Raw genomic sequence first — 14,642 nt, forward strand, 5'->3', positions numbered from 1 at the left:
TGGGGGGTGCCGCGAATCGCGGGGGGGGGGGGGTTGCGGGGGGTGTGACGCAAATCGCCACAAGAAAAAATCAACACAGAAAGGTCAACACATGTAAATGTTGACATAAGTGTGCCACTTCATTGGTGTCCATGTTGACACATGACAATGCATATGAAAACATTCAAAAAAATGAAATAAATCTTCAAAAACTCATGTCCACCTTTTTCATTGTCGACCATAGCCGTGCCAGTGTTTTGCATGTGCCATTTAATCCTGGGGCTGCCGCGAATCGCGGGGGGGTGCCGCGATTTGCGGGAGGGGGGGTTGCGGGGGGTGGGTGCCGCGAATCGCGGGAGAGCGGGGTTCATGGGGGTTCCGGCGGGGGGTTGCCGCGAATTGCGGGAGGGGGGGGGGGGTCGCGGGGTGGTGCCGGGGTGCCGCGAATCGCCGGAGGGGGGGTTGCGGGGTGTGTGACGCGAATCGCCACAAGAAAAAAAATCAACACAGAAAGGTCAACACATGTAGATGTTGACATAAGTGTGGCACTTCATTGGTGTCCATGTCGACACATGAGAATGAATATGAAAATATTCAAAAAATGACAATAAAACTTCAAAAACTCATGTCAACCTTTTTCATTGTCGACCATAGCCATGTCAGTGTTTTCCATGTGCAATTTAATTCTGGAGCTGCCGCAAATCACGGGGGGTACAGCGAATTGCGGGAGGGGGGGTCGCGGGGGTGGGTGCCGCGAATCGCGGGAGGGCGGGGTTCACAGGGGTTCCGGTGGGGGGTTGCCGCGAATTGCGGGAGGTGGGGGGTCACGGGGGGTGCCGCGAATCGCGGGAGGGGGGATGCGGGGGGGTGTGACGCGAATCGCCACAAGAAAAAATCAACACAGAAAGGTCAACACATGTAAATGTTGACATAAGTGTGCCACTTCATTGGTGTCCATGTCGACACATGACAATGAATATGAAAAAATTAAAAAAAATTAAAAATAAATCTTCAAAAACTCATGTCAACCTTTTTCATTGTCGACCATAGCCATGTCAGTGTTTTGCATGTGCCATTTAATCCTGGGGCTGCTGCGAATTGCGGGGGGGGGGGTGCCGCGAATCGCGGGAGGGGGGTCGCGGGGGGGGTTTCTTTTTGCCGCGAATCGCGGGAGGGAGGTCGCGGGGGGGGGGTGTTTCCGCGAATCGGGGGGGGGGGGGTCACGGGGGAGGGTTTGCCGCGATTCGCGGAAGGGGGGGGGGGGCGCGGGGTGGTGTTTATGCCGCGAATTGCGGGAGGGGTCGTGGGGGGTTCTTTTTGCAGCGAATCGCGGGAGGGGGGGGGTCGCGGGTGTGTTTTTGCTGCGAATCGCGGGAGGGGGGCGCTCACCTGGTGGCTGTGGAGTAGCAGTGCTGGGCAACATGGGAAGGCAGTGGGTGTCTGGCACTGTCTGTGGGCTCACTGGGCTGGTTCTCTGTCACATACCTCCCAACATGACCCTCTGCAGGAGGGACACAATGCTCTGTTTCTAGACTTCCCCTTAATGTATGATTGCCATCACCTGTTTTAAACAGGTTAATTTCTCAGAAAGGTGTTCAGCACAGATGAAGGCAATCACACATTAAGAGGAAAGTCCAGGAACAGAGCGTTATAGAACACAGACACCCACTTTGAGTGACAGATGTAGCCAAATATATAGGAGATTTACATGTGTTGACCTTTCTGTGTTGATTTTTTTCTTGTGGCGATTCGCGTCACACACCCCGCAACCCCCCTCCGGCGATTCGCGGCACCCCGGCACCACCCCGCGACCCCCCCCCTCCCGCAATTCGCGGCAACCCCCCGCCGGAACCCCCATGAACCCCGCTCTCCCCGCGATTCGCGGCACCCCACCCCCCGCAACCCCCCCTCCCGCAAATCGCGGCACCCCCCCGCGATTCGCGGCAGCCCCAGGATTAAATGGCACATGCAAAACACTGGCACGGCTATGGTCGACAATGAAAAAGGTTGACATGAGTTTTTGAAGATTTATTTCATTTTTTTGAATGTTTTCATATGCATTGTCATGTGTCAACATGGACACCAATGAAGTGGCACACTTATGTCAACATTTACATGTGTTGACCTTTCTGTGTTGATTTTTTCTTGTGGCGATTCGCGTCACACCCCCCCGCAACCCCCCCCCCGCGATTCGCGGCACCCCCCGTGACCCCCCACCTCCCGCAATTCGCGGCAACCCCCCACCGGAACCCCTGTGAACCCCGCCCTCCCGCGATTCGCGGCACCCAACCCCGCGACCCCCCCCCCTCCCGCAATTCGCGGCACCCCCCGTGATTCGCGGCAGCTCCAGAATTAAATTGCACATGGAAAACACTGACATGGCTATGGTCGACAATGAAAAAGGTTGACATGAGTTTTTGAAGTTTTTTTTTTCATTTTTTGAATATTTTCATATTCATTCTCATGTGTCAACATGGACACCAATGAAGTGCCACACTTATGTCAACATTTACATGTGTTGACCTTTCTGTGTTGATTTTTTCTTGTGGCGATTTGCGTCACACCCCCCCCCACCCCCCCGCAACCCCCACTCCCGCGATTCACGGCACACACACACCCCCCCGCGATTCTCGGCACACCCCCTGCGACCCCCCCTACCATGATTCGCCGCAACCCCCGCCCCCGTATCCCCCCTCCCGCGATTTGCGGCAACCCACCCCGCGACCCCCCTCCCGCGATTCTCTGCAATCCCTCCCGCGATTCGCAGCATCCACCCCCCCACAACCCCCCCTCCTGCAATTCGCGGCACCCCCCGCGACCCCCCCTCCTGCAATTCGCGGCACCCTCTGCGACCCCCCCTCCCGCGATTCGCGGACACCTACGTTGCAATACAGGGCATCTTTCATACAATTCTAACCATATTTCTCATATACAAACGTTCACAAATTAAGGGGGCGCAGCCCCTTACGACGGTGTGAAGAGCGCCCGTAGGGCGCGATGAATCACCTAGTATATATATATATATATATATATATATATAAAAATAATCACAAAGTATATCCAGCACTCTAGCTTCCAAACAAATTATTTGCCCAGTGCCATCTGCTGCAAATTTGTAGAGTAGAAAGATGAAGCGGCACTCAAGGATGAAATGAATAAAGATAAACTCTTTATTTTTATGTCATTCTACGTTTCGGTTTGAACACAAACCGTCATCAGGAATTATTTGTATTTCTGATGACGGTTTGTGTTCAAACCGAAACGTAGAATGACATAAAAATAAAGAGTTTATCTTTATTCACTTCATCCTTGAGTGCCGCTTCATCTTTCTACACACACATATATATATATATACACACATATGTATATATATATATATTGTCGAGAGGACCGGCACTTAGTATATCCAATAGGTCAACAGGTGAGGTGCCTTCCACATCAGAAGTATATAATGACGATTTTCAAAAAAATGAAAACAGGAGGCGGCACTCAAAGAAAACGTGGGTAAATTGTATTAAAGCATAAAAGTGCAAAACTGGTCAGTATACATGGTCAACAGTTTCGGAGCTGGCGCCCCTTCCTCAAGACCACTGACACATCAACTGAATCAAACAGAACATAGTGGTGAAGTGCAGAAAACGAAAAACCACTATGTTCTGTTTGATTCAGTTGATGTGTCAGTGGTCTTGAGGAAGGGGCACCAGCTCCGAAACTGTTGACCATGTATACTGACCAGTTTTGCACTTTTATGCTTTAATACAATTTACCCGCGTTTTCTTTGAGTGCCGCCTCCTGTTTTCATTTTTTTGAAAATCGTCATTATATACTTCTGATGTGGAAGGCACCTCACCTGTTGACCTATTGGATATACTAAGTGACGGTCCTCTCGACATTATATATATATATATATATATATATATATATATATATATATATATATATATATATATATATATATATATATATATATATATATATATATATATATATATATATATAGCAAGAATGATAGCTCGCACAACACTTCCAGAATATATAAACGTCCGTGCCCGGTCATGTAGAAGCAGCACTGGACCACCAAATAAATTGAAAAAAGTCTCTTTTAGTGAAGTATCAAATCCAAGCTCCAGAATTACAAGTCCGGCTACCAGCACAAATAAAGCACAATCCAAATGTGACAATTAGTTTCCACACCCTCAGGCATACGACATTGGTAACATTACTGTGACTGGAACTCGGCAGCCGTCTGTCTGTCAGTAGGTCCCTGACGGTCCGTTTTGGTGCCCTGCGCACCTTCCTCAAAGGTCAGTCCTTGGATTGTGCTTTATTTGTGCTTTTCACTAAAAGATTTTTTTCAATATATTTGGTGGTCCAGTGCTGGTTCTTCCTTTTATCAGGATGGCATATATATATATATATATATATATATATATACACACACACACATACACAATATAATATAATCCATATGTATATATATATATATATATATATATATACACACACACACACACACACACACATGCAACTGCCACTTCATTATACTGTTACACCATGTAAACTAGCACAGGCTATGCTAAAAACCATATCAGGCAGTATGGTTAAAACTTGCCATGCCCATATTGTTTTGACTATGTCAGTGATTAGTGTATAAGATAATCAGGGCATTAATGTGCAAACTGCATGGCAGCTGTATCCATATAGGAGTGGCTAAGCAATCAAAATATCTTCATATGCAGAACAGTCAAGCAAATGAGAACACAGTGATTAGTATCTGTCATTCAACTATACAGTTGAGATAAACATGGCAAATAGACAAGTACTGTACATCTCTGGATATATGAATGGCCCATCTGGTCTAGATCAATTACAGCTGTCTTCCTATAAATAAGTAACTAATCTATTAATAAGTATAATATCAGCCTACAAATTGCAGTTAATAGTGTGACTGCATAGTTATAATTGAGATAACAAAAGTAAAGGATTATTACACTCTGGGCAGTATTCAATGAGAATACTGACGACGTGCAGCGAATCCTGTTTAGGATTCTCTGCAGATTCGCCACTGCTCGCTGCGTTCCGGAGCCTCGCCGGCTCCAGTATTCAACGAGTCAGGGGCTCACTGCCCCTGACTGGCGAATTTTAACTCACATTTAACCAAACCATTCCTGCACCTGGCTGGTTAGCATGTGCTGCACCAGAACCTTCTTTGAACTCTGTTTCACTCACCTAAACACTCCGTGATAAAGGTCCAGTTTTTTAAGGACCGAAAACGTCGGAGCTGGGTGAATTTGGAATTATACTTTAAGACACCATTGAAAATGAAACCAAAAAGTTCTTTATCAAAAATCTTGTCTTTGATAAAGTGGCGAGTGCTTGCGTCTCTATATGAGAAAGTGGATATAGACATATCTAGATACAGGAATAAACAGACATGTATTGGCTGCATTACCTGACATGTTTGCAATACTTGTTCCAAGAGACTTCAAAATGAGTTGGAGTTCTCTGACAGCAGCAGCGGCTTCCTCTCCACAGGTCATGTCAGGTTCCATTACAATTTCCATAAGTCCAATTCCTATACAGAAAATCAGCCGGTTTAGGAACCAGTGGTAGAACTTACTAGGCAAGACACCTTGGTGTTAATTTTATTATATACAATGTAAAATATGTCCGGAACATTTGCAGCAGTAAAAACAGAACTTAAATTCAATAAACACCCTGTACGTTATGTTTCTATGAATACACTAAATTGTCCCACCCTCCTCTTCCACTAGTGAGGTGTTCCTCATGTGTTCTGAGTATTTGCCCCTTTCTCCACTGGTTACATTACAGACTCTAGAGGAGTATTTGTTTATGCAGTACTCACACAAGTTATACATTCAGCCTCAATACGGCATGCAGCGCAACATGCCTGGTGTGAGTTACCCACAATGTCTATGTAAGTGTATCGCAGTGGAGACTGTGCTGATTAATTTGATATATGACACTTGTATAATTTGTGTGTCTGATGGAGCGATTTGCTCAGTGCGTTCTGAACTAGATCACATCGCATCTAGTTCAAAATGTGTGCGATGTGCTATAACGCGTGTGATTTGTAGCAGATGCAATGCGAACTAGTACAAAAAAGTATGCGCTGCAAATACTTTTTGTGCTATGAGATGTGATGCATCGCATAGCACGGGCAAAACACACCATGTATGGCCACCATGAGGGCTAGATTTACTAACCTAAAAAGTGATAAAAGAGAGAGTAATAAAGTACCAGCCAATCAGCTCTTAACTGCTATGTCACTAGCTGTGTTTGAAAATTAACAGGTAGGAGCTGGTTGGCTGGTGCTTTATCACTCTAAATTTTATCACTTTTCAAGGCTTAGTACATTGTGCCTTGAATCTGTATATCTACACATTCTAGCAGAACAGAACTTGTATTGGAAAACAGCTCCGGCTGTGTCCTCATACATATTGCCTCAATGCGCCATTCAGCGGGAAACGTCTGTTGTGAACTGAAAGGTCCCTCTGTACTGTACCAGCATATTGTGCACATTGGCAAATATTGAGCAGTTATAGTGCGGAGATGCATGTGCCCGCTGTCTTAAGTGATGTCATCAGGATTTACGTAATGCACATTTACCCTAACAATATTGCTAGTTTCCTGTAGTATGTGAATAAAGGCCAAAACACGATTGTCCCATCCTTCATTAACATCGTTCAAATGTGTACACACAATCTGGATGGAGGGGCATTTGTTCCGATGTCTACTCTATTGTCCGATGATCAAAACACGTTCAGTAGCAGGTAGAGTGTGTTTTTTTCCCTTGTGTCTGTTACACTGAAGAGTTAAAGAAGTTCACATTTATCAAAGTTGAAGTTGTAAATCAAAACAAAGGCAATATTTTTTTTTTTATATAGAATTTGTCTTTAACGCTTCTCTAGTTACAGAAAGTTTTGAGCCCTATTAACAGCTATCTTCTTCTCATGTTGTTATTGGTGACAGCTGCTGACAGCACAGTGTTGTCTGAACGCCTATTCTCCTGCCCTACATGGCACATAACCCTGATTGACAGTCTCAGATTGTTGTCACGTCATATAATAAAGAGATGAGGATGCTAGTACCGTAAACCAGAGCAACCAATTTTGTTTAATCTAAATAATGGACTGTAAGGAAGCACATTTCTAATATAGGAAAACGCAACCTTTGCATAAGGAGTAATAAAAAGCAGGGTCACAAAGTCTTAGAGGAAATGCAGCTAACACCAGTGAGGCAAGATCAGCTTAAACTACAAAAAAGTGAAGTCGGAACACCCTAACGTAACATTTTGGGGAAGATATTTTAAGAAAACGTATATCAATTTACTAATAAATTTCCTCTTGAATCTCTCTTAAGGCCAATACACACACTACGATGTCTTCTTAATGATGATGAACGACCCCATTATAAATCACCTCCTGAACAACCCAGAACGACTTCGTTCAGGGTCCAGGGTCGTTTAGGAGGTGAATCTTTATGCTGTGAATGAAAGACGACTAACAACGATGCGCGTACCCGTGGGTCGTTAAAGACCATAGCCATCGTCAATGCATGCAGGTAAATTTGGCTACGGTCGTTAACATTGTTTGCTTTTTCAATAGAAAAGGTCCTGCATCGTTTGTGGTCGTTTGTCAGCCGTCGTGCACCAGTGATCACCTGCAATGCTGAGGTCGTTCATTTTCACTTCAAGGGTGAAAATGAAAGATGGTAGTTAACGATGTGTCGTTACTGACACATCTTTGTGTGTGTATGGGCCTTTAATCTTTAGTCTTATTGGAATTTATTGCTCTGTTTTAATTTTGGGCACCCTAAAGAGGGCCATAGACTAGTGCGATTTGGCCACTTTTCACCCAATTCCGACAGATAGGGCCGAGCAATGGGGCAAAAAGTGTCCAAATCGCATGTGTTTGACATTGAATCAGATCCACGGTCCTGTGCGGTTCGGATTGGAGATCGGACGTGCTGCACTTCCGACCTCCAACTGTAGAAGCCTCCCAGCAGCGGGGAACGGAAATGCATACCAAAAATCACATTTGATCTTGTCGGCAGGGAACCTCCTGGGCAGTTCAAGAGGTATTTTCTACGACTTTTCCCCTCGGAGAAGTCGCAGTAGTGTATGGGAGGCCTTAAGGGTGGAATTCCCCAGGGCTATTCACTGAACACTTGAGGCAGCCCACAGGAAACCCACAATAAATAGCCTGTTATCGTGCACAGCAACAGTGTTAACATATATGTCAGGAAACAGCCCTGATTCCATGGGTTATAAGGCCCGAAAACAGGTGCCGGACGGGGTCCTGACATTCGGGATCCCGACCATCATAACACTGACAGACGGGTTCCCGATGGCCACCGGCTATTCTCCATCGTGGACCCCCATTGAGGGAGAATAGGTGGCGAGCGTAGCGAGCCACCGTGCCTGCAGTGTGGCGAGCGTAGCAAGCCCGCAAGGGGCTTTGTTGCGCTCGCCATGCTGTCTGAGTCCAGCCAGTTGGGATCCCGACATCGGGCTAATGACTGTCGGGATCCCGACTGTCGGAACCCTATACCACACCCCCCGAAAACATGTTCTGACTGCGAGGATTCCCCCGGAACATTGAATATGGTGCGCAGCCAGCGTGGGGTTAAATGACTAGGGTCGCTTGTTTTCCACGATCCTCACCATTTTTAACCCCCTTGCAGGCTGCAATGAATCCACTTTATCAAGCATTTGAAATGCTCACCAGGGAGTAGATGTTACAGGGACCATCCTGCGACCTTTCCCTAGAGTTGTTTGCAATAAATTTAACCACTTATTTTCTACATATTTTTTGGGGGGTGCGAGGCCAAAGATAGCTCTGACCCTTGCTAAGTTCAAAGGAGGAGTGGCCTACCCTGACTTGGAGAAATATCACTCGGCGTGCATACTAAGCCATGCTAGGGACAGGTTTTCAAAAGGCAGACCTAACCCTTTGGTGACTATTGAGCAAAAAGCTGTGCTTCCCTTAAATTTACCTGATCTGTTGTGGTCACCCACGCTTGTAGTTCCCTCTAAAGTTACGGGATGCAAGGCAGTCCAAATGACGATATCGATCTGGCGAAGTATGATTTTGTCTATCTCTACAGCTGCTCTACCAGCCCCACAGTTGTCCCTGCAGGCTATAGCCCAAATGATTCTAAGTTTACAACTGAATACATGGCTTGACCAGGGTCTAGTGCGCCTACAGGACATTCTTTTAGATGGCATTTTAGTCTCCTTTTCCCACCGTCAAACGGAATTTCATGTCCCTAAGCAGGATATTTATAAATTTCTTCAATTCTGGCATTGGCTCCATGTTTTTCTGCCCAAGCCTCCCAGACAACTAGGTAACCCTAAAATATTGAAATTTCTCCTTATGTCCCTATCTCAGGGGTTCCCAATCTTTTTTGATTCACGGCACCCTAGAGAATCAGAATTTTTTTCACGGCACCCCTAGGTCCCAAAAAAATTAATTAGATTGGGTTTATATGCGATTCTTAGTGGCAGTTATGTGGTAAAGGGCAGTATTTGCTTCTGTTTGTACACATTCTATGATTGGCAGCCACCAGCACTGGTTTTGCTCATAAATAATTAACCATTAATAATTTGCGTTGGTCCTAGACCACCAAGCCGCGGCACCCCTGCTTGTGTCCCGAGGCACCCCAGGGAGCCACGGCACACAGTTTGGGAACCACTGCCCTATCTAATAGGTGGTATTTCCAGATGGTATCAACACCTGATTGTTGAAGCCTGAAGTGGGCTGTTTCCTTCACAGTCTAAATGGGAAATATACCTCCCCAATGTATATATTAAAACAGTTTGGATGACATCTTTAAATCATGTTTTAAAATCCCCAAATGTATCAATCATTCCGAAATGTTCTTTAAGTTGGTACATACAGTATATTTTACTCTAGAGCTACAGCATAAGATTTGGCCTGAGGTTTCACCTAGATGTTGAAGGAAATATGGGATGGTGGGTGATATCTTGCATGTCTTTTGGTTGTGCCCGATGGTACAGCCACTTTAGGGGGAAGTATTTCTTCTCATTTCCAGGGTGTTTAGATTAGTTAGCAATATCTATAGTGTGTCTGTTGACTCATCGATACTTTACTCTCCTGGCTTGAACTCGAACTCTGGTCCTTTACAGACAATGGGGGAAATTTACTGATGTGAAGATGTGTATTCTACTTCCCATGTGATGTTGCTATTGGCAACCAATCAGAATCTACTTCTTATTTATTTAGCACCCTCTAGAACAGGGCTGGGCAACACCGGCCCTCCAGATGTTGATGAACTACACATCCCAGCATGCCTTGCATCAGTTTCAGCATGGCCACATAGCAAAACTAATGCAAAGCATCCTGGGATATGTAGTTCATTAACATCTGCAGGGCCGGTGTTGCCCAGCCCTGCTCTAGAAGATAGTAGACAGGATCGGATTGGTTGCCCATAGCAACATCACATGGGAAGTAGAATACACATATTAGTAAATTTCCCCCAATATAGTCTCTGAAGTTTTTGATGTATTCTATTCATACGTGTTTGTTTTTTAGGTACTCTTTACCTAGCACGGCGCCCACGATTTTGATCGTGGGCATCGCAGGTAAAAAAATCGCGGGCATCGCGGCCATTGAATGCACTAAAAATCAGGTGCGACGCGACCGATGCGATGCTCGCGATTTCCCATAGGGACCAATGTTAAATTTCTCAATTGACCCGATTTTACTGTTCAATGCCTCAATTGACACGATTTTTCCATAGGAAACAATGTTAAATGGCCCACAGAGGCCAAATAGCCACCCTGAAGTGTGAAATGGCCCCCACAATTGTTAACGCCACCCCACGATCAACGTCAACCCGAAGCGAGGCGAGCGCAGCGAGCCCGCGAGGGGCGGCGGTACGCGTCCTACGACCTTTTCATACCCCCACTATCCACGTCGGCGTGGAGTTGAGAATAGAATAGTGTGGCGAGCGCAGCGAGCCACCGAGCCCGAAGCGTGGCGAGCCCCGCGAGGGGACGCGGATACCTTCACAGGTAAACGCGTCCCTTCGTGGGCTTCACAGGTATCCTCGTCCGCTCGCCACGCTTCGGGCTCGGTGGCTCGCCACACTATTCTATTCTCAACTCCACGCCGACGTGGATAGTGGGGGTATGAAAAGGTCGTAGGACGCGTACCGCCGCCGCTCGCCACGCTTCGGGTTGACGTTGATCGTGAGGTGGCGTTAACAATTGTGGGGGCCATTTCACACTTCAGGGTGGCTATTTGGCCTCTGTGGGCCATTTAACATTGTTTCCTATGGAAGAATCGTGTCAATTGAGGCATTGAACAGTAAAATCGGGTCAATTGAGAAATTTAACATTGGTCCCTATGTGAAATCGCGGGCATCGCGTCGCACCCGATTTTTTAGTGCATTCAGTGCATGGAATGCTAATTTATATTACATGCATATACTGAATCTACTTTTTTGAATGTCGAGCTGTCCATATAACTTATGCCTACTACACTTCTTAGATTAAAGTATGGACAAACTAAAGAACAACTTAAAAGGAAATATAATCTAAGTCTTGTCACTATAATGATAATACTACCATGTGCCTATATGCTCTCTCTCAATTACTGGGCAGATATACCTGTATTCTATTTATATTTATTTACAGGACATTATATATAATTTTTTACTCTACATACATGTTCATATATTTGGTTGGTGATTCACTGTAAATACTGTGTGTTATTATGGAAGCAAGCATTGGTGACCTTACAGGCACCAAAAGATTCCTGGAAAAGGATATCTCCAAGATCCTTTTCTCAGACACATCATCGCTCGCATTTGATGTTGATAACCCCGAGGAGATTTACACAGACCTTCTAAAACTTAATAAAAGATTGGTAGAGTTGGAACTCCATGGGAGAACTCTCTCCCAATATCACAAGGATAAATTAATTCCCAGGGGGTTCCGCATCAAGAACCAGCCCACTATTGGCAGGGGTAGTGTTGACTTTTGTAAACAGTGGTGCATGATCCTGAACCAGTGCAGCTTGGATCTACTGGTACTGCAACAAGTAAACACAGAGATTGAAGTTATTAAGACCGATATAGAGGACTGTGAGAGAAGTGGGTTGGATATTTTGAGGGCTGACGAAGGTGGAAACTGGGTGACTAAAATTACTGACGACGTTGAGAAATTTAAGACAGAATTGTTATCCTTCAAAAAAACAAAGTACAAAAAAGTGAAGGAGGATTATAAAGAGCTAAGGGTTTACCCCTGGCTTAATTCCCAAAGTAACAGACGCCCCTGGCGGACAGCAGAGGGCACTAGAAAACGAGGAGGTGGAAGGGACTATACGGACGTTGAATCCCACACCTCCCAAAGTGACTCGGACCAACCCTCTAGAGGTAGACGGCGTCCTTTTTTTCGGGAGCGTGTACACACACGGAGCCGGAATCGAAAGGGCGACGTCCCACTAGACGAGGGGGTAGGAGACACAAGAGGAAAGGGGTCAAATCCCAAACCACGGAATTAGTCGTGTTTAACCTTTCTAAATACACACCGACTCCCGCCGAAATGACCATTTTAATCGAAGGGCTTAACATTTGTGCAGACACATTCACCTAAGCCTATAGATACTGAAGTTGAACTTTATAGGTTTCAACGTAAACTTAACATCATGGATTTTTTCAAAAAACACAAAACGGGAGGTACCTGTGAGAGAGGTCCTTTCCGAGGGGAGAGTACATTTGATCCCCCAACTATGAATTCCTCCATTGACACCTTTTTTAGGATGGTGAAATATGAAATTGCCAACTCTAAGAACGAGTATGTTAGGAATAATTTATCAAAATCTGAATCCCAGGCAATCCGCTCACTCCATGATAACACCAGTATAATAATCCGCCCCGCCGACAAAGGCGGGGGTATTGTTATCTTGGATAAAGATCAGTATATAAATGAGGTGATGAAGCAGTTGAATGTACAGGATTGTTACAAACGTTTAACGTTTGACCCTACGTCTGCTTACAAATTGGAAATTGATTCTGTAATTAAAATGGGATTATCTAACAGATGGATTAATGAAGATACTAGTAAATTCCTCACGCAGGATTTTCCTAAAATCCCTTTGATCTACATATTGCCAAAGATTCATAAAGACCCAGTGGCCCCCCCAGGCAGACCCATTATCTCTGCTAGGGGGTCACTGGGTCAACCATTGTCGCAATATGTAGATTTTCATTTACAACCGGTGGTGGTTGAAACACCATACTTTACTCGTGACACGACTGATTTCCTGCTTAAATTGAAAGGAGTGGGAAAACCCCCCAAAAACAGTCTTCTGGTCACAATGGACGTCGGCAGTCTGTACACTAACATCTCTAACGAGGAAGGTACAGCTGCCGTACGGACCATTTTAACCGAAAGCCCACATTACATGGGTCCCCCCATCGATTACCTGATTTTGCTTATGAATATAATTTTACGGAAAAATTATTTTATGTTTAACAACGCTTTTTATTTGCAGCTATCTGGGACAGCGATGGGGTCCAATATGGCCCCATCGTATGCTAATTTATTTATGTACAGCTATGAAAGGCAACATATCATGTCAAATCCCATTTTTTCCAAGTACATAATTTTTTATTGCAGGTATATTGACGATTTATTTTTGATTTGGTCGGGTAGCCATTCCCTCTTGCAACAATTTGTTGAATTTCTAAACAAAATCCCAGGACGAATCCGTTTTACATATAACTGGCACCCCATGACAATGGACTTCCTCGATGTGACTGTGTCAATACAAGATGACAAATTTGTGACGAAAGTGTTCACAAAAAAGACGGACAAAAACACTTTATTAGCTTTTTCGAGTTTTCACCCGGCACCCCTTAAGAGGGGTTTACCCTTCTCCCAACTTGTTCGAGTAACCCGGATCACATCCGAGAGAGATGATCTTCAAAAAGACCTGCAACTGATGGCTAATAAATTCTTAGATCGTGGGTACAATAAGATGGAAGTGTCGGCTGCGGTAGAAAAGTGTTTGGACCTTGACAGAGAGACTTTATTACATCCTAGTTCCAACCAAAAAAATGTCAACAGAGTTGTGTTTCCAACGACCTATTCTACAAAGTCCAAATTGATCAAAGCAGCAGTTACCAAATACTGGCACATCATAAGTACAGACCCAGTTATTGGACCTGACTGTACCCAGTTACCGCTTTTCAGTTTCAGACGCAGCCCCAATCTCAAGCAGCGGATCACATATTCCGACATTAGCCCCTCTGTGAGTTCTAATAGCACATGGCTAAGAAGACCAACCGGATCATACAAATGCACTGGTTGTGCGAACTGTCCCTTTGTCATCACGGGAGCACATTTTACACACCCAAGCACGGGTGTACAATATAAAATATTCCACCGGTTGAATTGTGAATCTAAGTTTGTCATTTATGCCATCGTATGCCCGTGTAAGAAGATCTACATCGGCAAGACCATTAGAATGGTCAAGGAGAGGATCTCCATGCACAGGTCCTCAATTAAAAAAGCTTTAACCAGTATTGACCAGGCCACTCCACCAGTGGCCCGCCATTACCATGAAGCAGGACACTCTCTACGTGATTTCTTCTACATCCCGGTAGATCAT

At 45.1% G+C, this 14,642-nt stretch overlaps 1 protein-coding gene across 1 annotated transcript in view; it reads right to left on the reverse strand.

Moving 5' to 3' along the window:
• The window catches only part of GATB (glutamyl-tRNA amidotransferase subunit B), a 103,668-nt gene that overhangs the window by 49,114 nt on the left and 39,912 nt on the right, over positions 1–14,642 (reverse strand). Inside the window, exon 5 of the mRNA XM_083171604.1 lies at positions 5,432–5,554. Within this exon, the coding sequence (XP_083027730.1) occupies positions 5,432–5,554 (123 nt within the window). The remainder of the gene's footprint in view (positions 1–5,431; positions 5,555–14,642) is intronic.

Source organism: Crinia signifera, chromosome 1, assembly GCF_055691185.1.
Source record: "Crinia signifera chromosome 1, ASM5569118v1, whole genome shotgun sequence".
Taxonomy (NCBI): domain Eukaryota; kingdom Metazoa; phylum Chordata; class Amphibia; order Anura; family Myobatrachidae; genus Crinia; species Crinia signifera.